Below are 23,199 nucleotides of genomic sequence, written 5' to 3' on the forward strand. Positions count from 1 at the left end.
GCCCCCTTTAACGTGCGCCTGTAATTGCGACAGTCATTATTTCCATGCGTTCTATCAGGGGAGTCGATGTTCTTCAGAGTGATCTTCGGATGAATGCACCCCCTCCCCTCCCACATACGCCCCAAAAATCTCTTATATAATGGCATATGCTGATAAAAACGCAAATTGGCTGAGCTCTCCGGACATGCATGCTGCACAACGGAACGCAGTCGGCTTTTGAGAGTCGAACACTCTTCATAGACCGGGAAGCCGGTGCCAACATGACCGGCGTCGGCGCGATGAAGGCGGCTGTGGAGAGGAGAGGGAGGGCCTCGAGCGAAGAGCGACGTTCCAAGGACGAGGAAGGAGGAATGATGGGGAAACATCTGTAAGGGCAAATGAGACTCAACTTGAAGAGGAAAAGTGGGTCCGCGCGCGTCACGCGGGAAGGATGAAGGACTCCTTGTCTTCACGGGGCCATTTCCAAGGGCACAGAGGTAAGGATGGCAACTCTGCCGGAGACGAGGCGGAGGTGTGAGCTGTCGGCACAATGAAGCTTTCAGAACCACTTCTGTTTGAGGCTGTGACATTGACATTTTCACCTATCTAGACACTAGGGGGACACATTTAAACAAAAGCTTTCCTGAGGAGGGAGGGAGGGAGTCTACAGGTTATTGCCGCCCTCCTCTCAAACTCCCCGAGTGTTGGGATGGATGGGGTGGCAGGAGGTGTGGATGCGCCTGGGAGCGGCGGGGGCTCTGGAGGTGACAGCCTGCCCAGGCGTAATGGAGGGGACAGTAAGCGACGCAGTAAAGGCAGCCTTCCCTCCCCGGGCTACAGGCTGTCCCAGGCGTCCCTGGAGGGGGAGAGGGGCTCCTTCGGGGCGGACGGCTCCTCCTCTGGTGCGCGCGGCCGTCGCTTCTCCATTATCAGCTCCTCAACTAGGGATGGGATCGCTTTTCGCACAGCTGGGACCCCAACCATCCCGCTTGCCCTGCCGCCGCCGCCCGCCTCCTCCTCCTCCTCTGGCGCACACCCCCCACCTCGCTCCGTCGGGTTTGCGTCCCGCGCCGCCCTGGCCTCCACCTCCTCCACTGGGACAGGAGTCATGGTGGTGGCCACCGGCGCAGAGACGACCACCACCACGGCTTGTAACACCACCGCCGCGGGCACGCCAGAGGCGATGGGTCAGTCTGGGTTCGGCGGGTTTGGCATGGGCTTGGACGGGGAGGACTACAGCAATTCGAACCAGAGCACCTTCATCCAGAGACAGTTCGGAGCCATGCTGCAGCCGGGGGTCAACAAATTCAGCCTGCGCATGTTCGGATCCCACAAAGCTGTGGCGATGGAGCAGGAACGGCTGAAATCAGCAGGAGCCTGGATCATCCACCCTTACAGTGACTTCAGGTATGAACACACACTCACTCCACTTTATGCTGCTACTGCCTGCTGGAGCCACTTGTAGCATCTCAGAGACAAGTCCAATTCACCTGGTATAAATATGGATTAAAACAAGTACAAATTGATGCCTTTAAACAAGCACACATAGGTCCTCAAAGGGAGGACTTATAGAAGGCAGGTGATGCTTCTGTGATTAACAGTATCAATGCCAAACTCCATATAGATTCCGGTTTCCACGATACTGTTTAATGCAAAATGACAGAAATTCTGATCAATTAAATTCTATAGGTTAATTGGTTACTCTAAATTGTAGGTGTGAAGGTGAGAGTGCATGGATGTGTGATTGTGCCCTGCGACAGACTGGCAACCCTGTCCAGGGTGTCCCCTGCCTCCGCCCGCAAGTGGCCGGGATAGACTCTGGCAGCCCTGTGACCCTGAAAGGGAACAAACTTAAGATGAATGAACGAAAGAATTAATAGATTTTCTGTAAACTGAACAAAAGAAAACATTTTATTCAATAAATTATGACATTTTATTGACTTATTTTGCCTGAAAATCTAAGAAACTGCATTAGAAAATGATTCAAGGAAGTAATGAAACGTATTTGTTTTATGAAATTCCTCATTGCTGCTTTTTCTTTTTTAATCTAGCCCCAGTCTTAAAAAAATGCATGAATTAGTAAAGAACCGCATAGAGAAGAAAGACATACAGGCTTTCTGCTTATGGCAATTGTTGTTCAAATCAGCTTTCACAGATTCGCAGAGGTGGTTTGGCAGATTGTCCTTCCTGACACAACCCTGTATTTTATCTGGGCTGGGGACTGACTCATGGGGACCCAAACTTGGCCCCCCTTGTGGCTACATTAAGCAGTAGCCTGAAGGGTCTTGCCCAAAGACCCGCAGTGAGTGAAGGTCAATGCCCCCTGCCGAACCCTGATTTCCCATGCACCAGTCCCACACGCAGCCAACTGAGCCATCCAGCCGCTCCTGACAAAATTGTGTTAAAGACATGTAAGGTTAACAAAGAGTGAAAAAAACTCATCAATCAAGACGAATCAACAAGTCTTGGAGACTAAGAGATAATTCACTTCATGAAGGCAATAAAAATGATTTTTTCAAAGTACACAATGTCTTTTTCTTGTAAGAAAATTGCAGCAGATAAGAGAGTAAATTTAGTCTAGTAATACAAGATGTCAGCCCTCCCAATCAGCTGAAATATTTTCCACTGTGTGAGCATTGGACGTTTCCCAACCCTGGTTCACAGGGCACACTGTCCTGCATTTTCTCAATTCAACCCTGCTCAAACACACCTGCATTTTGATTGCTGACATTGTCAGGCTGAATCAGGTGTGCATAAGCAGGGCAACGTGGAAAACATGCAGGACGACAGTGTGCCCTGAGGACCAGGGTTGGGAAACACTGCTGTAGAGCACTCTCTGCTGGGAACTCTTCCCATGGCCCCAAGGATTTAGTTGCCCATTGTGCTCTAAACTCCCCAGACCATTTCTGATAGTTTCTTTTATAAAAAACAAAATGCTTTAATAAAAAATAAAAAATATATCACCAGGAGCTGACTGACAGCTGAGACATTTATAAATATAGGTGGTTTGACGTAATCACAGCTGACTGCTTCGGAAATGTCCAGGTGGGCAGCAGGGGGAGTGGCGGCAGTCACAATCTCCAGACAGACTGCAGCAACAATGGATGACTTGATCCCCAAAGCTGCTGGCCCACTTTTATCTCATCAGCCTCACACGGCACACGCAGTGTGCCATTTTGTGTTGTCTATCAGAGCAATGATCACTCCCTAGTGCAGGTTAGGGGACTGCTCAGAGGTAAAATGATGAATGAGGTCAGCGAGGACTGAATTAAGGTCTGTAGACTCCTTCACATCTCCTCTGAACTTCAGTCTTTCCTGTACTTTTTTTCAAACTTCAAATGTTAAAAGCTGTCATCATGTTGTAAGATGACATTCCAATTGTATTCAATTATGCATGTTGAGCATGGATTGTGCATAATTCAGTCATTTAACTTTTAATTTAAGCACCTGGAGAGAGCAGCAACATCTGGGTGGAGGTGTGTGATGCCATGTTGAAGGGTGAAGAAGACGGATTACATCAGCAGTTTATTTCTGTCATCATTTCTGTGCGACTTGTTAGCGCATGAAGACTGGTGTGTGTGGGACTGTGAACATGTGCAAGTCTCATCACAGAGGCTGCTAATAAGCTTTCACTCTGTGCGCCTCGTCTCAAGACAAGATGTTTCTCCCACAATTCCACAAAAAGTACAAAAGATGAGGTGAAGAAAGAGTTTCTCAAAAGGTGACATTTAGTGCTCGAATGTCAAGGTGCTCATTTGTCAGCTCATCCTGCAGGATGATGGGTAGGAAGTGACATCTGGCCAACAGCAAACAGGGAGCCCATCAGTGACGGCTTAAGAGACACTTGGCCTCAATTACAGTAAAATTAGTGTTTGGTTCGACAACAGCTGAGCAGGTAGATGCAGGTCAGTTATCCCCCCAACACCTGTTCATGTTCAAAATGGAATGCTGATGAGGCCACAGAGAGCAGCTTTGATTGCAATTTCATTTCCATCTATGTGTGTGTTCCCAAGTGTGTGTTTTCATTCTGTGTACATGGTACCAATCTGCATGCATGTGAGCTGGCATGAATCACACACAATCAGTGGAGCAGCATGAGTTGAAGAAATTTTTCTTTTAGGATGCTGTTAGGAATTTTGTCCATGGAACTGAAATATCTTAGTTTTGTTCATGTGTTCATGCTTGAGTCCATTTGTCATGACTAAAAAAAAAAACTTTGATCCTGGAGGGTTTATTGATGCCTTTTGTCATTTGACATAAAATACCAAACTCTATAATATCACAATGGCAGTTTGTAGACAAAGATGAGAACTTTTAAAAGATGTTCCACCTTCTGCAGTAACAATATTAGGTCAATAGGCATAAGAAGTTTCAGTACAAGAAAAAACTTGGTTTGGTTTTCTCTCATAATTTTTACCCACTTCATCCTAAGCGAGTTCATGAGCTTTGGCTCTTTGATGAGTGGGATACACCCCATAGATCACCAGGCTATTCCAGAGTCTATGAAAAGTGTTGCCTTTCATATACTTTTGAGTTTCATCCAAGCTTGTATCCAGATGTCGGTTTCATGTCTCATTAAATAGGTGTTCCCGAATCCAGGCCTCCTGCTCATTTTCCAGAAACCCTGCCTTATCTGCTGCTGATTACTTGGATCAGGTCTGTTTAGCCAATGAGGAACTTTAATGGCAATTTGGTTGGAAAACATGTAGGACACCTGCCCTCGACGCAATATCTGCCTCTGTAAGAGCTTTTTGAGTAGCCCTCCATCTCCTATCCATCTGCTATCACAGATTCTTTTTCTTTACTGCTCTCCACATTACAGCCTTTTAAAAATCGTAAGACATTCTTTTTGTCTTATGTGGCTTCACTGTTGAGGTACTTCAAGGGCAGTTCCCAGATATTGGTATCTTGGTAACTGAAATGGACAAAGTGGTTTGTCCTTCAGGTCTTCATCGGGATGTTGCTGCAGAATTATGAGGCCAGAACAGTCTCATAATTCAGAAATGCACTCACCCTGTGTCACAAATGCACATACTCCGATTCACAAATGTCAATGAATGCCTTTCATCATAGAAATTAGACTGCAGAAATCAGACTGCAGAATCCATCTTTTCCCTGGCAATTGTGGAGCACATCTAACTTCAGGAGTAAGATTTAGATTCAGTTTAGGGATTTTGCTCTGCAGAACTCGTTCCACTTACATCCAGACTGGCACTCAAACCGTATCTTGCATCAGTATTGTGCTGTCTTTCACCTGAGCCTTGTTTCTGTCAGTTGTCATGCTGTCAGCCTAATGAAGAATTGCATAAGTATTACTATAGAATTGCAGGGGGATTTTAATGATTCCCCCTGCAATTCTATAGTAATACTTATGCTATAGTAATACTTATTATAGCTATAAATTACAACAGATAAGCATTTTGTGCTTATAGCTAGGGCTGCACGGTGGCACAGTGCAGCCCTGGTGTATATACCAGGAAAAAATGTGTTACTGGCTGGCACTTTAAGCAGAGCATATCTCCCCAAACATTCTGGTTAGCACTCTTGCCTCACAGCAAGAAGGCCCCCGGTTCAAGTCCCGGCAGGGGGACATGAAAAACAGAACATCAATGGGGGACCTTTCTGTGTGGAGTTTGCATGTTCTCCCCTTGTTTGCGTGGGTTCTCTCCGGGATCTCCGGCTTCCTCCCACCGTCCCAAAATTTTTTTCATAGGGTAATTGGCAACTCTAAATTTTCCCTAGGTGTGAGTGTGAGATTGGGTGTGTGATTGCGGACATTCTACCCTGCGACAGACTGGCGACCTGTCCTGGGCATCCCCTGCCTTCGCCCACAAGTGGCCGGGATAGGCTCCGGCAGCCCTGTGACCCCGAAAGGGACAAAACGGAATAAAAAATGAATGATATGCTTATAACTACTGGATTGAGAGGTTTAGCAATTACTGTCATGAACTCTGAGGGGATGGGTTGATAAAGTACTAAAATTTTATGAACGTTATATTGGGGTCTTCACTCAAGAAACGGAACACAAAATACTTTAACTCTACCAAAAAGGGTAGTACTTTTAATTAAGGCAGGTTCAAATCTTACAGTGCAGCTCAGGTGTTTGCTCTCATTCATTCTGACTGTGCACCGTCCGACTGGAAACAAACACACAATAGTTCCATTGTTACATCCTTTCTTTTGTTTATTTATTTATTTTTTTCTGAACAAAAAATGTCAACTTAAAGTCTGCCTACTAACTGCTCTACTGTCAAAAAAATGAAACGTATTCTTTACCATGTTAATAACATTTTCAGTAACAAATCCTGGTATATTATAGGTGTGAATACTTTTACTCAAAGGAAAATAATCCTTTCCAGTTAATACTTTCAATCAATTACGTGGACAGAAAATCTTGAACTATCTTGACTCCTAAACACATTTCTAAATTATTTTCTTCTCTCTTTTCCTGTTTTGAAAGACAAAGTCCTTTCAAGGTTGTGGCAGTGTCACTGTTTCGGCCAGATCTGGTGGTGATTTGCGCGTTACAGTTGTCTGTGAGTGAAGTGTGTCTGTATGTCTGTGTGTCCAACTCTGAGTCTGTGGAGCAAACAGCCTCTGAGTGAGCAGTCTCACTGTGACCTCGTCCATGTGCACTTCTCAGATGTTTCTGGTTTCTCCTCAGAACACCTCCAGAGTCCATCTGCACCTCATATGAGGGTTCATCAATTTGCTTCCCCACTCTGCCATCTCTCCGGACAGTGTGAGGTTCAAATGGTTGCACTCTGACCCTCCAGTTTTCAAAGTGTGCAGGTCTCTGGCCGATCTGTTGTAGTATGTGCAATGGTGTGCTGATTGGACTTCAAAACCTGTTTTGCTTGTAAAACTTTTGGTTGGAAAAGACTTGTCCTTGTGGGAAGTAGTGTTCTTATGCGGCGACTGAGTGGTCTTTGAGCTGGACTGGAGTTCAGGTCTTGAGATGGTGTGTTGCGATGATCCAGCATTGCTAGATAGGGATCTTGTCACGCTGTTTTGGCCTTTAACAAGAGCTTTTTTGCTGTTTTCACTGCTGACTCAGCTTTGCCATTGCTTTGGGGGTGTCCTGGTGAGGATGTCCTATGATGGAATACCCACAGTCTGCTACATCTTTTGAACTTTTGTGAAGTGTATTGGGGACCATTGTCTGATATGATATGATTGTATGTGGGATGCCTTAGCGAGCAAAATGAGCTTCAAGTTTCTTTATCACTGTAGTGGATTTTTTGTGGTAGGTAATCTATTTTCTACAAATTTGAGTAATAGTCCGCCATGATCGAATAGTCTCTGATGTGAAAACAAAACAAATCTGTGAACACCTTTGCCTAAGGTCTATTTGGCATGTCATGTGGAAGTAGTGTCTCTCACTTTGCTGTTGCTTGAGCTTGTCTGAGACATCCTTCCACTCCTAAGTGTGAAGAGTCTATGCGCTGAATTATTTCTTTTCTCAATGAGTCAGGAATTATGGCACATTTCCCCCTGAAAATGATTCCATCCTGAAAACTCAGCTCTTCTTTGAGCCTGATCTGACTAGTAACTTTGGATTTCTCATTAGGCTAACCTTTACGTATTGTTTGTCTGAGTGTTTGGAGTGTAGCAAGTATTGCATTTAAGCTTTTTTCAGATACTGGCAAATGTAGCACCATATTTACAGTATCTATTTCTGTTTCCACTGAGCCACAGGAAGAATGGTTGGGGATATGTGCTCTGCTTAAAGTGTCAACCAGTAACACAGTTTTTTCCTGGTAAGTACACTACATCCACGTCACACTTATGGGTCCTCAACATCTTTTGTCTTTACTCTTTTGGGTGCACGGAAAATAAGTTTCTTGACAATATTCTCAAGTGGCTTATGGTCACTCTTAACAGTAACTTGTCGACCATATGTGAATTGATGTAATTTCTCCATGCAACAAGAGCTACCGTAAAAACTTTTTTTCTATTTGTGCATAGCCTCATTCTGCTTGTTTAAGTACTTGGCTTGCAAAGGCGATGGGCTTACCATTCTGGATGAGTGCTGGTATTAACCCTGTGTCTGAGGTATCACACTGGACTATGAGCTCTTCCTCCGGGCTGTAATACTTCAGCACAGGAGCATTGGTTAGTTTTCTTCAGTTTTACGAACGCATCTTCGTGTTGTTTGTTCCAGTTTAATTCGCAGACTTTATGTGTGAGTTTTCTCAACACCTCACATTGGTCATAGAGATGTGGACAGAATCTGGCTAAATAGTTCACCCTTCCTAAGAGCTCTGTACTACTTTGACATCTGCAGGTTGTGGCATTTCATTGATGGCTCTCACTACAGGGTCTGTCTTCAACCCATTAGCTGTTAGAACATGTCCAATCTATTTGCCGTAATTTCAATTTTTCTGCATTTAGTTTGATGTTCTTCTGTTTGCCCCTGTTTAAGAACAGTCTTATTTTCTCATCATGATCATGTTCAGCAGCCTCTTGTGTCTCCCCTTGGCCTGAAATCAATACATCATCTACAATTATCTACAGACCAGGCAGGTCTCCAATGCCTTTGTCATCCTTCTACTACAATGAATTATTTGAATTAATATTTATTTAAACGTTTCAATATTGCCTGTAGAGTGTATGTGTAGTGTAAAGTGCATATATTAATCAACAGTTGTTTCTTTTCTGCTTATAGAAAGTTTTTTTTAATTTATTTTGTTTTTATATAAATAAATACGATACGTGCTTGGTGAATGGTCCACACGTATGAAAATTGGTGTTGGATGTTAACAAAGCAGCGGACTGTGGTTTCAGAATTTTCCCATGATAACAGTCATCAAGGCATATTTTCAAGTTGTGTGTTAGGCTGTAAATAATAACTGTATTGGAAGCCAGTGATTACGAAGTGATACAACTGTCAGTTTTAGTGACAAACTCTGTGAGGGAAATGTGTGTTTGCTAGAATAATGATGACTCATGCATGCTTAATCTTCATCAGTCTGGTGTCAGCGTCACTCCATGAGGTGGTGTTACTAAACTGCCGCTTAGCGGCAATCAACCAGAGAGCCAGAGAGGAGTTTCTCTGAGAAAAAGGTCTGAAAGTGAGACAACCGCAAGGCAAAAACAAGTCAAGGTGACAGATGAAGGGATCAGTATTTATGAGATGACAGAACTCGTCTCCAGATGATCCAATCAGCTCTTCTGGCATAATTTCAGCCTGATCCAGAAGGCATGACTGATTTTCTGCTTTGTATCTCTGAAGCTTTCAGAAGTTACTGATGATCTGCTGGAGTTTACACATTTGCAATCCCCCAAAAAACATCAGGGGCTGTCTTTGAAGTGCCTATTATTATGACGATCATTTGCGCCATTAAAGAATGTGGTTCTTCCACAATGCACTGGTGAAAATGAATGTGCTGGGGCTTCTTTGTAATATTTACTTGTCAGAAGATGATGGAAAATGATAAAAGTTAATCATAAACAATAATACAGATTATAGAAACATTTCTTGTGCTGTGTGTACAACAATCTGTTTTACCATAGTGTGATGTTCACTAGACTGGCACATTTGACTAATAAATGTTTATAACTGCTACTTATAGACTTTAAACAGACATAAAATCTCCCATTTACTTCGATCATTACATTTATGAAATACTCCCACAATGCATCGGTCTTTTTTTTAAACATTGCTTCTGCCCAAGTGTTGTCAGTGTGGATACCACTCAAGCTATACCACATGCTTTGTGAAAACATATTTTAAATGACTAAATGTCATAGATGCTATATTTATTTAATATGTTTCACAATGTGCCAATCTGTTTCTGAGGTTTAATAGTAGAAACTCATTAACATCTTTTTTTTTTCCCTTAACTCTGTGATAATACTTGTCGACTTGTGTCGAGTTACACATTTGAAAATTGTTTAAAGGCCTACTCTGATGAAAATTGTGTTTTTAAAATGTTCTTGTGACATTTTTCTACTTATGTAGGACATATATGGAGAAAATTAAACTTAAGCATTTCAGATTATTTCTTTATTCAAATCGTTTGGAAAAGCTTGTAATTGTGACATAGAAGCTACAATTGGTGAGCTGCAAGCTCCCTTCTCCGCTCCATTCTGATACATCCACTAGTAGACAAACAGATCCATGCATGTCTTTGTTTTCCTTGTCTGAGCTGGCATCTGGCTCAAAACTGTACGGCTGGATAGTTCCAACATGACTTATTTTATTGCACTGCTAATGTTAGGTTGGGGTTGTGAGGGGCTGCCAGCTAGCGGGAGAGCATGTAAACAGATAGATGATGGGAAATGGGGAAGGCTTAATCCACACCAATAGTACTACTCACAACTTACAGGCAAATTTCTGATGAACAACAGCTGCTCTGCTGAAACTGTGTCCAAAAAAACAACAGTTTTTTTTTATTTTGGCTAAAAATGGCAAAATAGCTATTAAAAGGCCACTGGGAACACTTAAAACAGATCAAAGATGATTGGAGTGGAATTTTAACTTTGAAGACGAAGAAGAAAGATTTGTTAGTTCCAACAATTAATCATAAACTGATCTGAAGCTGTCCATCTGTGTCTTTCCAGGTTCTACTGGGACCTGCTAATGTTAATATTGATGATGGGCAACCTAATCGTCCTTCCAGTAGGCATCACATTCTTCCGAGATGAGAACACTGCCTCGTGGATCATTTTTAACGTGGTCTCAGACACTCTCTTCATGGTTGACCTGGTTCTCAACTTTAGAACTGGCATTGTCAAGGAAGACAACACTGAGATATTGCTTGACCCAAGGTTAGTAAAAGAGTTTGTGTTCTGGAGTGCAGGGTTTGTGTATAACTGTTGTCATCAATATAGATCTGCTCTTGCAGTCATCTGTTGAGTTTCAGTTCAAACAAACTCACATGAGAGCAGTGGAAAAGTCACATAACCAAGCTTGTTCAAATTCCAGTGTGTAAATTATCACCATGTATGAGGGCCGTCTCATGCCTGAGAAAGTTGGACCGCCAAAAAAGGCATATCACTGGTCTTCCATGTCCGTCTAACTCAGGGAAATACGCCAGAACTACCTGAAGAGCTGGTTCCTCGTGGACTTTGTTTCATCCATCCCGGTGGACTACATCTTTCTGATGATGGACAGTCTGGACTCTGAGGTATACAGGACAGCCAGGGCGCTACGCATAGTTCGCTTCACCAAAATCCTCAGCTTGCTCCGGCTGCTACGCCTGTCAAGACTCATACGCTACATCCACCAGTGGGAGGAGGTGAGAGGGGCAGACAAAGGAAACAGAGGCTTTAAAAACATGACTCATCACCAGAGACTGTCTTACTGGGCTAAAGCCTCCCTCTCTTTTAACCACGTTGTTTCTTTATCCTAAGGCTATGAGATGAAATGTAAATCCACCCTTTGAGTCTAAAAATGACTTCTTTATCTCCCTGTAGATCTTCCATATGACCTACGACCTTGCCAGTGCCATGGTGAGAATAGTAAATCTGATTGGAATGATGCTGCTCCTGTGTCACTGGGATGGGTGTCTGCAGTTCCTTGTACCTATGTTGCAAGACTTCCCTCATGATTGCTGGGTTTCCAAGAACCTAATGGTGGTGAGTCTCTCAGCTCTTATTCTATTACAAATGTCTTCATCTCACCACAAAAAAAGTGTAAAGTCACGTTCATACGCCTTTTGGCAACATGTGTTCAAGCTGACACTTCCGATGAAAAGTCAACTGGTTTCCGTGATAAAAACTCCCATGTTCATGCATAGCTTCGCAAGTTCCTACGACCGTTTTTGGGCTCAACATACAAAATGACAATTGACAAAGTGACAATTGAATGCGGATTGCAAGTCAAACTGGATCAAACTTTGACCCATTAGGGACTCAGATTTGGTAGTTACACATCGATGGCATCCCCTTTAATTCATGGAAGTACCCGCCGATAATACATCATGCATGAGAAATGAATAATTGTGGTTTGTGTCCGGTTTGCATAATTTGGAATAGAGCTGTGAAAGAAAAAGTCTGAAGTGAGATTTGCACCGCTATGACATTTCACACCAAGCGTCTTTTAACTCTAGGTGGTAGACATGCGCTAGTAGAAAAGTAGACGGCAGAAAAAGAAAAAGAAGAAAAAGTCCCTTCCTGCTTGTCTAGTATGAACTCCATTTGCACGTTCAAGAACCCACGTTTAGCACGTTCTGCATGTAACTTAATAGCTAAAATACATTTACATGTTCTTGCTGAAGAGCTGGTTTGAGTTCCCTGACGTCCGTTTTCTTTGTGTTCAGAAAGACGCTGTTTATGAGATTTATTCACATATAGAAAAATAGAGTTTAGGATTAGACGCATGCAGAATGTTTGTACATGAAGTCTCACTGCTGCAGATGCAGGGCAGAGGTATGAACAGCTGAGTCTCACCAGTTGCCCTGAGTGACGGTTGCTAAGCAGACTGATGCTGGGATTTTCCCCTGAGAGATTCCCATTATTCTGTAGGCCATTAACATCTTTGTATAATTGGAGTCACATTCTAAAGAGCAGGCTGGGTCTCACATAGAGGACGCTCTTTGTGCTGTTGGGCTCTTTCATTGTCTGTGTGCTGTTGTACTGCTGCACAGTTTTTTGTTTTGGTCTTCAAAGTGGTAGTTAAGACGTCTTTAGTGCTGTTAGCTCTTAATTATCACAGCTCTGTTGGAGGACCACCACTAAGGATCTTGTAAAATATGAACAGCCATTTCAAACCGCTTTCTCTGTGTGTTCTTTGTGTTTCAGAATGACACATGGGGTGTGCAGTACTCGTACGCTCTGTTCAAAGCCATGAGCCACATGTTGTGTATCGGCTACGGCGCACAGGCTCCAGAGGGGATGACTGATGTGTGGCTCACCATGCTCAGCATGATTGTGGGCGCCACCTGCTATGCCATGTTCATTGGCCATGCCACCGCTCTCATACAGTCACTGGATTCCTCACGACGACAGTACCAGGAGAAGGTGAAGATATGGAATCCCATACAGCCATTGAATACATTTCACCCTTTACTATAGCACACATCAGTTTTTTTTAAACGTAAAAGTTACACTATGGTTTTTAATATACTGTATCAAACCCCCCAAAAATTGGCAACCATTATAAAAATATGGGGAATAGTGGTCCCCCCCATCCCATGGTTGCTGTATGGAGTGGGCCCCCCCTCTTTCGGTTTTATTTGCATCTTAGACATGTAGGGCCCTTGGTAGGGGGGGGTGCTTGGACATCACTGCCAGCAAGCAGCAGATGTCCTCCCAGCACCCTACGCGCCAATTTTAACCACACCGTACACATTTAGGGCCCCTTGGTGGGGAGGGTGAGGGGACATCACTGTGAGTAATCAGGAGATGTCCCCTCAGTGCCCTACCCGCCAATTTTAACTGCAACCCCCTTAGTACACACACCCCTCCCCCCTCAAAATACACATTCCAACATAAACACACGCACACACAGGCCCTCTCAAACACACATCACGCACACACATTTGCAAGGAAGGTGGGACCTAGGACCATCTGTCCCCTACCCCTTCCCTGGTGGGGGGTACGGGGTCCTTGGCAACGGCGGCCGTGTCCCCTGGGTGCCGGTTTCCTGGGCCCGGCGGTGCTCTCTCTGCGCGGGGGGGGGGGGGGGGGGGGGGTCACATTACACCTGGGGGTGTCCGTATCCCTGGGGGGTGGGTACGGGTCATTGCCCCTGGGTGCTGGGCCCCGCCAAGTCTCCAACTGTGGCCAATGCCTGGTCGGGCCAAGTTAACAACACCCCTGGTGGGCCCCCTTTCTCCCCGGGGCGCTCCCCTCCTGGGCGGGGGCGGCTGGCCCCTGCCTTGCTCCTCCCTGGACCAACCGTGGGCCGGGTGGGTGGCTGCCTGGAGGGGGGAGGCGGGTCTCCCCTGGGGGGTCCTTGCTCGTACCTGGGGTTGGGGCGGGGGGATGCCCGGAACACCTGGGGGGGTGGTGTGCTGCTCGTCTGGGGCTGTGGGCACCCTTCTCGGGTGGGGCCCTGCGTTGGGCTCTCCCGGCGGTGCGGGGGGCTGCCCTCCTGGTTGGGCTGGGGCGGCGCTCCCTTTCCCTCCGTGCCTCCCTGCTCTCTGGCTCTGGGGGCCTCGCGGCGGTCCTGCTGGCCCTGGCCTGGGTGGTGGGCTTGGTCGCCTGTGGGGCGGTTGTTCCCTGCCTGCGACCGTGTGGCGTTGGGGGTTCCGGCTGCCGCTGCTGATGCGGCGGGGGTCTTGCTGTGGGGATGGCTGGGCACTCTCCTTCCTTCTTTTCACATTCCACCGTCCATTTTAGAAAAACATAAACACTCACCTGAGCACAGGTGTTAGCTCACCTTTGCACTAACAGTTTGCATGATTGAATGACTGAAATATTTCACACTAGTTGGTTTAAAGGCACAAGTATGTGTGTGTGAACACTATCTGTTTTTTGTACATGTTGACATGTGGACGTTTTTTTTTTTTTTCTTTCAGCCAGCAGGTGTGTTGATAACATTTGAGTGTGTGTGTGGACAGGCCCCGCCCTTTTTGTACTACATTTGAACCTTACCGTAATGATAAACAACCAGTAAACTTGTTGCTTTATGCTGCTTCATGGTCTTATCCCCACCCTCCTATTATCACCCTCTTACCCCCCCCCCCCCCCCCCTCTCTAACATCCCTCTCTCTTCTTCCCTTCTTTCCTTTTCCGTCCGGTCCAACACTGAAGATTTTCAAACCTGATTGGAATTAATAAAGTTTGGCCTCAATTACAAAAGGGGTTTATTCAGACATACCTTTGGTTTGTCTGAAGATTAATAACCCCTCTTGTTAAAGTAAAATATGTCCAACACAAGAGGCCGTCAGCTCTCATCTGCCTGCCCAGCTGTTGGACAGGACAGGTTAAAAAAAAAAAAAAAAAATATGAGGGAATCTGAATTTTTTTAACACAGAGTGTCAGAGTTTGCAAAAGGTCGTGCATGGACAACATCTTATTTGTTTGAAATTACCTTTTGAGTATTGATCAATGAAAAAAAATTACAAACGTTTTAAGGTACATTTAGATGTGATGAGAATAGATAATGAAAGAGTTAAAACCCTTCTTCAACGAAATAATTACATGTCCTGCAGTCTGGACACTTTAGAGGCTGTGTACACTGGGGTGATAGAAAGAAAAAAACACTGATCATAAAATATGTTTTGTGCAAATGGGAATGCCATGTTTACCTTCCTGATGCATTTAAATGACTCATTACTGACTTTTTTCTCATCTTTTTCACTGTCGAGACATAAACAATGACTTTAAGGACAAACAAGAAAAATCTGAGTGTTTTTCAAATAAAAGAAAAAGAATTGGAAGATTTTTACATTATTTTACTATTTACTATTATACTATTTGATAAAGGCTTAAAATTAATCAATAATCAGATTATTTAGCTGCTGTATGGTGGCGCAGTGGTTAGCGCTCTTGCCTCACAGCAAGAAGGTCCCTGGTTCAAGTCCCGGCTGGGGGACCTGAAGCAGAACACCAATGGGGGACCTTTCTGTGTGGAGTTTGCATGTTCTCCCCGTGCATGTGTGGGTTTTCTCCGGGCTTCCTCCCACCGTCCAAAAACATGCTTCATAGGTTAATTGGTCAATCTAAAATGTGCATAGGTGTGCATGGGTGTGTGATATGTGTGACCCTGCGACGGACTGGCGACCTGTCTGGGTGTCCCCTGCCTTCGCCCATAAGTGGCCAGGATAGGCTCCGGCAGCCCCGTGACCCCAAAAGGGATCAATGGAAAAGGATGAATGAATGATTTTTTTAAGTTAAAACAGATATCCTCTCTTTAAGTTAAAATCGTAAAAAAATCACATCTGATGTTCTGCTTCTGCTTTATTTTTGGTAAATAAATCATCCTGATCAGCAGAGCTCCTGCATTTCAGACCAATTCTAGCTTTGTCCCTGACATTACAAACAATCACTTTAATAATCACAATTATGTAATCACAGAAAACCCACATGATGTTCACCTTGGGTGGTAAAGTTTGGCAGACTGTGGATGATGTGTAGAATCAGATGTTCTGTTCTTTACGGAGCGGTTCCTCACATCCATTTAAATCAATTCTATCTGCCACTGGCAGGCAGAGACCTCGATCCATTCATGTTGTCTTTTCAGGTGGCAGCTTTTAGCCAACTGCCCCATTTCTTATAATAGCCCACAAAAGTACCTTCTGCAGCCCTGCATATCTATGCTTCCTTTCATTCTGATCCAAACAGTGAAGGGAGACTAAATGCAGTGAAGTTCAAAATAGAAAACTGCACTCCTTCATAGCTTTAACCTGTTTTCATGTAAGTCCACCAGTACACCTTGTCAGGGTGAACACATTCCCTAAATGCAGTCAGTAAACCACATACATGTTGAGTCATTGGGACACTTTACATGGCCTATAGCATTTACAAGCCAAATGAATCCAATCTCCTATTGCAATTAATATATAATAACAGGGTGAGGGTTTGCGTGCTGTATTCTAAAACTGTAGTTACAAGATAACCATGAATGTACCCAGTTATCCTTTTAGGCTATACACCTTATGATGCACAGCAAGTAAAACATTCATACATAAAAATACATCAGAATTACAAAATGATATGACCAAACCTACGCAGTTAATGCATAACTATCTAATTCTATGTTTTTCCAACACAAACTAAGTGGGTTGGTACATGAATGGGCGTGTTAATTCAGTAGGGTGTAAAGATAATAGTAGATCAGCTCGTCCCACAGTAGAAAAAGTTGGCAAATCTATATATAAAGAAAAAAACAAGTTTGACCTTTGACCTGCTGTTTCAGGTGTGTTATCTGACATTTGTGAACATGTCTTTACAGTATAAGCAGGTGGAGCAGTACATGTCTTTCCACAAGCTTCCTGCAGACATGCGCCAAAAGATTCACGAGTATTATGAGCACCGCTTCCAAGGAAAAATGTTCGATGAAGAGAATATCCTGGGAGAGCTTAGTGAACCACTGAAAGAGGTAATGAGCACTTGCTGTTCTACGGTCTCCAGCAGATCTTTCTCTGTTCTGCTCTCCATCTGCTGCATCTGCTCTTGCTCTCCTTCTAGGAGATAGTCAGCTTTAACTGCAGAAGCCTGGTGGCTAATATGCCGCTGTTTGCCAACGCCGACCCCAACTTTGTGACTGCTGTACTGACCAAGCTCCGCTTTGAGGTGTTTCAGCCAGCTGACTTTATCATACGTGAAGGCACCGTTGGACGTAAAATGTATTTCATCCAGCATGGACGAGTCAGTGTGCTGACTCGTGGAAATAAAGAGACCAAGCTGAGTGATGGATCTTACTTTGGAGGTGAAGATTGTAGCTAAACAAAAAACAGATTTGAATGCCTGCTTTCTTTTTTTTTTTTTTTTACAATCTTAATGGTTATTCAGTCTCACAAACTCCCTGTGCCCTTTGTTTTTCCTCCTGACGTTAGAGATCTGTTTGCTGACTCGTGGGCGGAGAACAGCCAGCGTCCGAGCAGACACGTACTGCCGACTGTACTCTCTAAGTGTGGACAGTTTCAATGAAGTTCTGGAGGAACACCCAATGATGCGACGTGCCTTTGAAACAGTTGCAGTTGACCGTTTGGACCGTATTGGTAATAAGCATTTCGCAGGCCCCTATTGTATGTTTGATGGACAGAAAATAAAATCAAACTCTGTAATTTCTTGATTCATGTTTTCCTTTGCATTACAGGCAGGAAGAATTCTATGCTTTTACGGAAATCATCCCAGGGAGGTTCTATGGGAGGCAGCCGTGGAGGTCGGGGGCCAGGGGCTGGGGTTGGCCTTGCAGCAGGTGGTTTGGGTTCCTGCGACAGCATGCTCGTGCAGCAGATTGTTAAACATGACAGCATGCCAGCCATGCAGGACGCCATTGCAGCTGCCGCTGCAGGAAGAAGTGGCATGATGGGTGGGAGTGGCACAGTGTCACCTCGGCCTCGTCCGGTCATCTGGGCGCCACTGGTCCATGCTCCACTGCAGACTGCAGCTGCCACCAGTAATGTAGCCATTGCTCTGATGCACCAGCAGCAACAACAGCAGCAGCAGCTGCAGCAGCTGCAGCAGCAACAGGTCCTTGGAGGGGCTTTCTTCCTGTCTTCCCCACTGATTTCCCCTTCTCCCTCCACAACATTTCCTCTTTCTCCTCCTCGGGCTCCGGTCCTACAACCTCTTCGCCCCTCCGTCAGCTCTCTTATCGGGATGATGACATTGGGAGGAATGAGTGGTTTGTCCCCAAGAGGAGGATTTCCTGCCTCTCCTTCAGCAATGGGTCCTCCTGGTGGGGTGGCATCCTCTCCTGTTCCCAAAACGTCATCCACTCCAGCTTCTTGTGGCTCAACTTCTGTCCAACACGGAAGAACTCTCTATTACAGCCCCCGATTTCCAGCTGATCCCTCCATGACTGTCGGAGCACCTGGAACCCCAACGGGGGCGGGATCAACCCCACCACCTCTCAAGATTTCAAACACCAACCCTGCTGCCTCTAGTAGCCCTCCAGATGGCAGCCAATGTAAGCAGGGTGCAAAAGAGGCGTTACTACGTCACGGAGGGAATAGCTGTCAGGGTCTGCCAGCCTTGGGCAGGCTCACGCAGGAGGCCAGGCTACTGTCTGCCTCACAGCCCACTCTGCCTCATCGTTCCTGGGCTGGATTGCAGCCTCACCCTTCGCTTCATCGAAAAGCCTCTGGTGGTAATTTGTTGGCAGCTCCTTTCCTGGCAGGACAGTTGGCCAGGGGAGGAAGCGCAGGTTTACTGACCTCTAACCCCCCAGTGCACCTCATGACAAATATTCCCTTTATAGCACAATCCACAATTCCTGTTCAGGCTGCACTAACTCAACCTATCTCTGCAGGCACAGCTTCCTTCACACAGACTGCAGTTCACACTGCATCTGATCCCACATCCACAGCTGTACACATGCCTACCACAGGTTATTTACCATCATCCTCCCCTCCAAAACAGACCCCCTTCTCCTCTGCCACCCCCACTCCTTCAACTCCCACAACCGTGCTGTCTCAGACGCCGCGTCCAAAACCCATCTCAACAACCCCCTCTCGCTCCTCCTCTCCTTCTCCCTGCTCCACCCCTCCTTCGGCTGGAGCAAGCCCACTTTCAACTCCCCGTCCCAAACCCATTCCAGCATCATCTCCTCGCTCTTCCTCGCCTTCTCCATCATCTACACCTCCTCCTATCTCTGTTTCTTCTCCAATTTCCATACCTTACCCTCAAAGTCACAAACCATCGCTTGCATCCTCTTCTCCTCCTTCCTCACTGCAACCCTCTTCTCTGGGTCATCCCCAGAGTCCCAAAACCAAGACATTTAACACACCACTTTCTGCTTCCCTGCTGTCTGGGACCGGTCCTGGCCTGACGCCGACCAATCCAATGATGGCTTCTATTCAGACATCCCCGACTGCTCTTTTTCAAACTTCTTCATCCTCCTCATTTCCAAATAATCCCCATAATCCGACACAGTGTCTCCAGCCCTCTGTCCCTGGCTCACCGAAAGGTTACACCTCAAGCCAGACCCCAAAACAAGTGTCTCCTCCTACCTCCATCCAAACCTCTGCCCTAACACCAATCAGCACTACTTCTCCGACTAAAATAACTTTTTCAGTTCATCCTGTGAAGCAAAACTCTCCGGTCCTCACCCCAAGTCCTACTTCGGGCTCAACCGTCACTCAAATCTTATCAATAGCCTCACCACCACCCTCCTGTCCAAATCAAAGCCCTGGCAACTCCTCCGCTCTTCCCACCACCGCAACTACCACCATCTTGCCTTCTGTCCATTCTGCCTCTATTCAGTCCCCCAAACAAGCTCAGACCTGCCAGGCGTCTACCGCTACGACCAACCCGGAGGCACATGGAGGCACCTCTGCCAACTCCACTCAAATTAAAGGGGCAATTCAGGACCCCCAGCTTTCTCTCACCAAAAGAGACTCAGAGGGACTGCGGCACAAACTACCTGCCAACATGTAATAAAGCAGAGAAGGAGAATCACGACTAGTGCTCATTGGAGGAGCGGTGGACGTGCAGACTTGTATCAGAGTAGGCAATAGGTCGATGGCCTATCATGGACAGGTACACCCTCTTTGTATTTACTCTAGGCTGTGATTGTTTTAGATCATCAGGTGTTCATGTGACTCAGAGCCAAGCCATCACTCCGAGGTTAAGATTTCATGAGTCTGTTTAGTGTGCAGTACTCTCTACGCAGAGTTACATCCAGATGTATACATGTATATCTGTGTTAGTGATTGTTGGAGCAAGCAGGGGAGCCGAAGTGGAAACAAGCCACACTACGGGAACCAATAGGAAGAGGGCAGATTAACAGCAGAGATTGTTAAAAAATAAGGAAACTAGCAATACTTGGGGTGCATTTGACTCATAACAGGAAACGGCCCAGACATTTATGACAAATGAAAGAAGCTAAGTGTTTTAGCTGTTCTGAAAAACGGCCATCGTACAGATAAATAGCAGACATTATAGCAAGCACCACCTGGTTTCCAGTTCCAGCTCCCTTTTGCCTCCTATCTTTCACCAAAGTGTAATATTTTTTCATCTAAATAGGGAATATAAGGATATAGCATTTACAAATCCTTGTAAAGATGCAAATTTGAATTATTAGGAACAGTTTGCTGGTAGTTTGTTGTTCCAAGTCTGTGATGTTACTTTTCTTCTTTTTTCAAATGAAAACAACAACAATCTTTTCCAATCTGTGTGTGTCACAGATTGTGTCACACACAACACTATTCTGCTGTGCACTGTGGCTACCATAGTTTTATCCTCTGCAACTCCCTGTATTGTAAATACGTGCCTCTCGGTGGGTCTGCTGTGAGCTTCCTTAGCCCTCGGCCTCTTTGTCTTTCATCTCGTCTGTGTAGCTGCCTTTCATCTGATTTTACAGCTCTGGTCGCTAACTGTTTCTTTGACGTCCGCAGTCTAGCTCTCCTCCCCTCAGCTTGCCTGACACTTCCAGCGGCCTCGTGTTCAACTGGCCGCCTGCTCCTTCGGCCGTCCTGTGACACCGCTTCAGCATCACGTCCACTGGTGTTTGATGTTTTCTGTGGGTAGCAACAACACATTTCCTTCTCAACCCCCTGATACCATGTTGCCTAGATTATATTATATTTAAGGACCAAATGTTTTATTTTTATTTATCATAGCTTTAGCTTTTAAAAAGTAAATATGGCAGAAGTGATTAACTTGAGTGTGTCTATGAAGGGAACTATTTTTCCCTATGATGATGAGGATGGTTGTGTGTTGGTGGTGTACATCTGAATGCAAGAATAAAGTGGATTTAGATACAAACTTCAGTCTTGATAAGTAATTTACCCAAACTGTATCCTGTCCAGTTTAAGGAAGTTTCACATTGAATTCATTTAACTGAAGAAGATTTACTGATTTACTGAAACAAAACCATTATTTTACAACAGACTGCCTCTGTAAAATGGATGACACTAAAGCATTTTACATCTTTTGAGGCAGCCTCTGTTGAAAAAAATCTTAATTAATTACTTTAATTAATAAATTAATTTATTTATTTATAAGGCATTATTTTAAAAGGATTTAAGTACTATATATGTACACAAAAACGCTAAATTCAATGATGTTAGACATCAAGTTCTCCAAGACACATTTCGATTTTTAAGATGTAAGGTTAAAAGAACAGAAACAGAACAGATTTCATTCTCATTCAGCATGAAAAAATGGTTAATAATCTTCTGTTTCTAAACCTAGTGTGTGATGACCTCCTTAGCTCTTTGAGAAATAACAGTTTTGAGAAATATCAAAATATTTTCATAGAGGTTTAGTTTTGGCGATACATTTCCTTTTCCTCTATTTATTTATGTATTTATTTATTTTTACTGCAACTGTATTTCTGTTTATTTTATCTTGCACCAATTTCAGTTTTATTTCATTATGCCCACATATTTTGCTGCATCTATTAGTAAGTTATTCAAACAGATCAAAGAAAGTGAAACTAAAAAAATAAATGCCTAGTCATTTTGACAATCCTCATTGGCCTGGAAAAAGGCTGGATCAACATTTGGCCCAATACCAATCTTGATAATAGAACAATAAGACACAATCAATTCAGGATCCTTTGACAATCTTTGCAAGCCACTGTCGAAGCTCGACCTTCCACAGAAACATCTTGCTTAGTCATGCCCACCCTTTCCTACAGGATAATGAATAATAAAGTGACAAACATTATCAATGTCCTTTTTTAAACAAATATCTTATACACTTTGAACATTTTTATGGGTCACTCTCCCCCCTACAGTCAATACAAATCTTTGAGCAAAAAAAAGACAAAATAATGTCTCTTGCTGAAATGGCCCTGCAGTTTGCATTTTAAGTAGATCATTTAGGTAGAGTGTAAGTACAGCAAGCGCTACTTCAGACTTGGATGTGACCCTGGTGACTCAGACTTTACCTTGCAGTGAATCTCTACTGATTAGAACACGTGTCAAACTCAAGGCCCGAAGGCCAAATGTGGCCCGCCATGTCATTTTATGTGGATCGCGAGAGCATAAAAGTTTTCAATTTCTTAGAATAAAAAATAAAAATTGGTGTATTTATTCATATCTAGGGGGAATTGGACTTGAAATGTCGGATTGGGCAATTATACATTAGGACTTAAACACTGTCCATATAACCTAACCTGACAGAATAAAATTTAAACAAACAGATGTTTTCTGTGCAACTGCAATTGTCACTTCAAAAAGTTATAATAAATAAATAAATGAGTTATTTAACATTTAAGGAGTAGTTACGTTTATTTTTCATTACCTTTAGTTTAATGTATAAGTTATATCTGGCCCTTTGAGGACAGACACTGATGTGGCCCTCGATGAAAATGAGTTTGACACCCCTGGATTAGAGGTTTGGTGATACAACCGCAGCACTGCAGTGCAATAGAATAACTTACTCCTTGACGTTCTTTCTTTCTCAACCTCGGTTGGATTTCTATTTCTAATCCTGAACCTCTCAGCCAGGAACAAGCACCCTCCGATCCAAGGTTACGTTTGTGCGGGCAGGCACACTTTAGTCTCTGTTGTTAAGAAACTAATGTGTTGTCATGGCTGGGGTAAAGGCTGGATTGGAGTACAGTCCTCCTTCTAATGGTCACCTACTTTTTAAAATGTCTTTCTGTGACCGACTGTTCAGTCTCATAGTTATACATTTCTGTCCAGGAGG

The 23,199-nt window shown here is 44.3% G+C and overlaps 1 protein-coding gene across 1 annotated transcript; it reads left to right on the forward strand.

Annotated features, from left to right (window-relative positions):
• Positions 1-337: 337 nt before the first annotated feature.
• Positions 338-21,306, forward strand: LOC101158796 (uncharacterized). The gene is made up of 10 exons (XM_023963866.2): positions 338-476; positions 590-1,386; positions 10,546-10,752; positions 11,009-11,222; positions 11,401-11,562; positions 12,727-12,945; positions 16,826-16,972; positions 17,062-17,302; positions 17,430-17,594; positions 17,693-21,306. Exons 2-10 carry the CDS (start codon positions 689-691, stop codon positions 19,975-19,977), a joined length of 4,338 nt encoding a protein of 1,445 aa, XP_023819634.1. The 5' UTR covers positions 338-476; positions 590-688; the 3' UTR covers positions 19,978-21,306.
• Positions 21,307-23,199: the final 1,893 nt, after the last annotated feature.

This window comes from Oryzias latipes, chromosome 16 (assembly GCF_053564925.1).
Source record: "Oryzias latipes strain Hd-rR chromosome 16, Olatipes_Hd-rR_3.1".
Classification (NCBI taxonomy): domain Eukaryota; kingdom Metazoa; phylum Chordata; class Actinopteri; order Beloniformes; family Adrianichthyidae; genus Oryzias; species Oryzias latipes.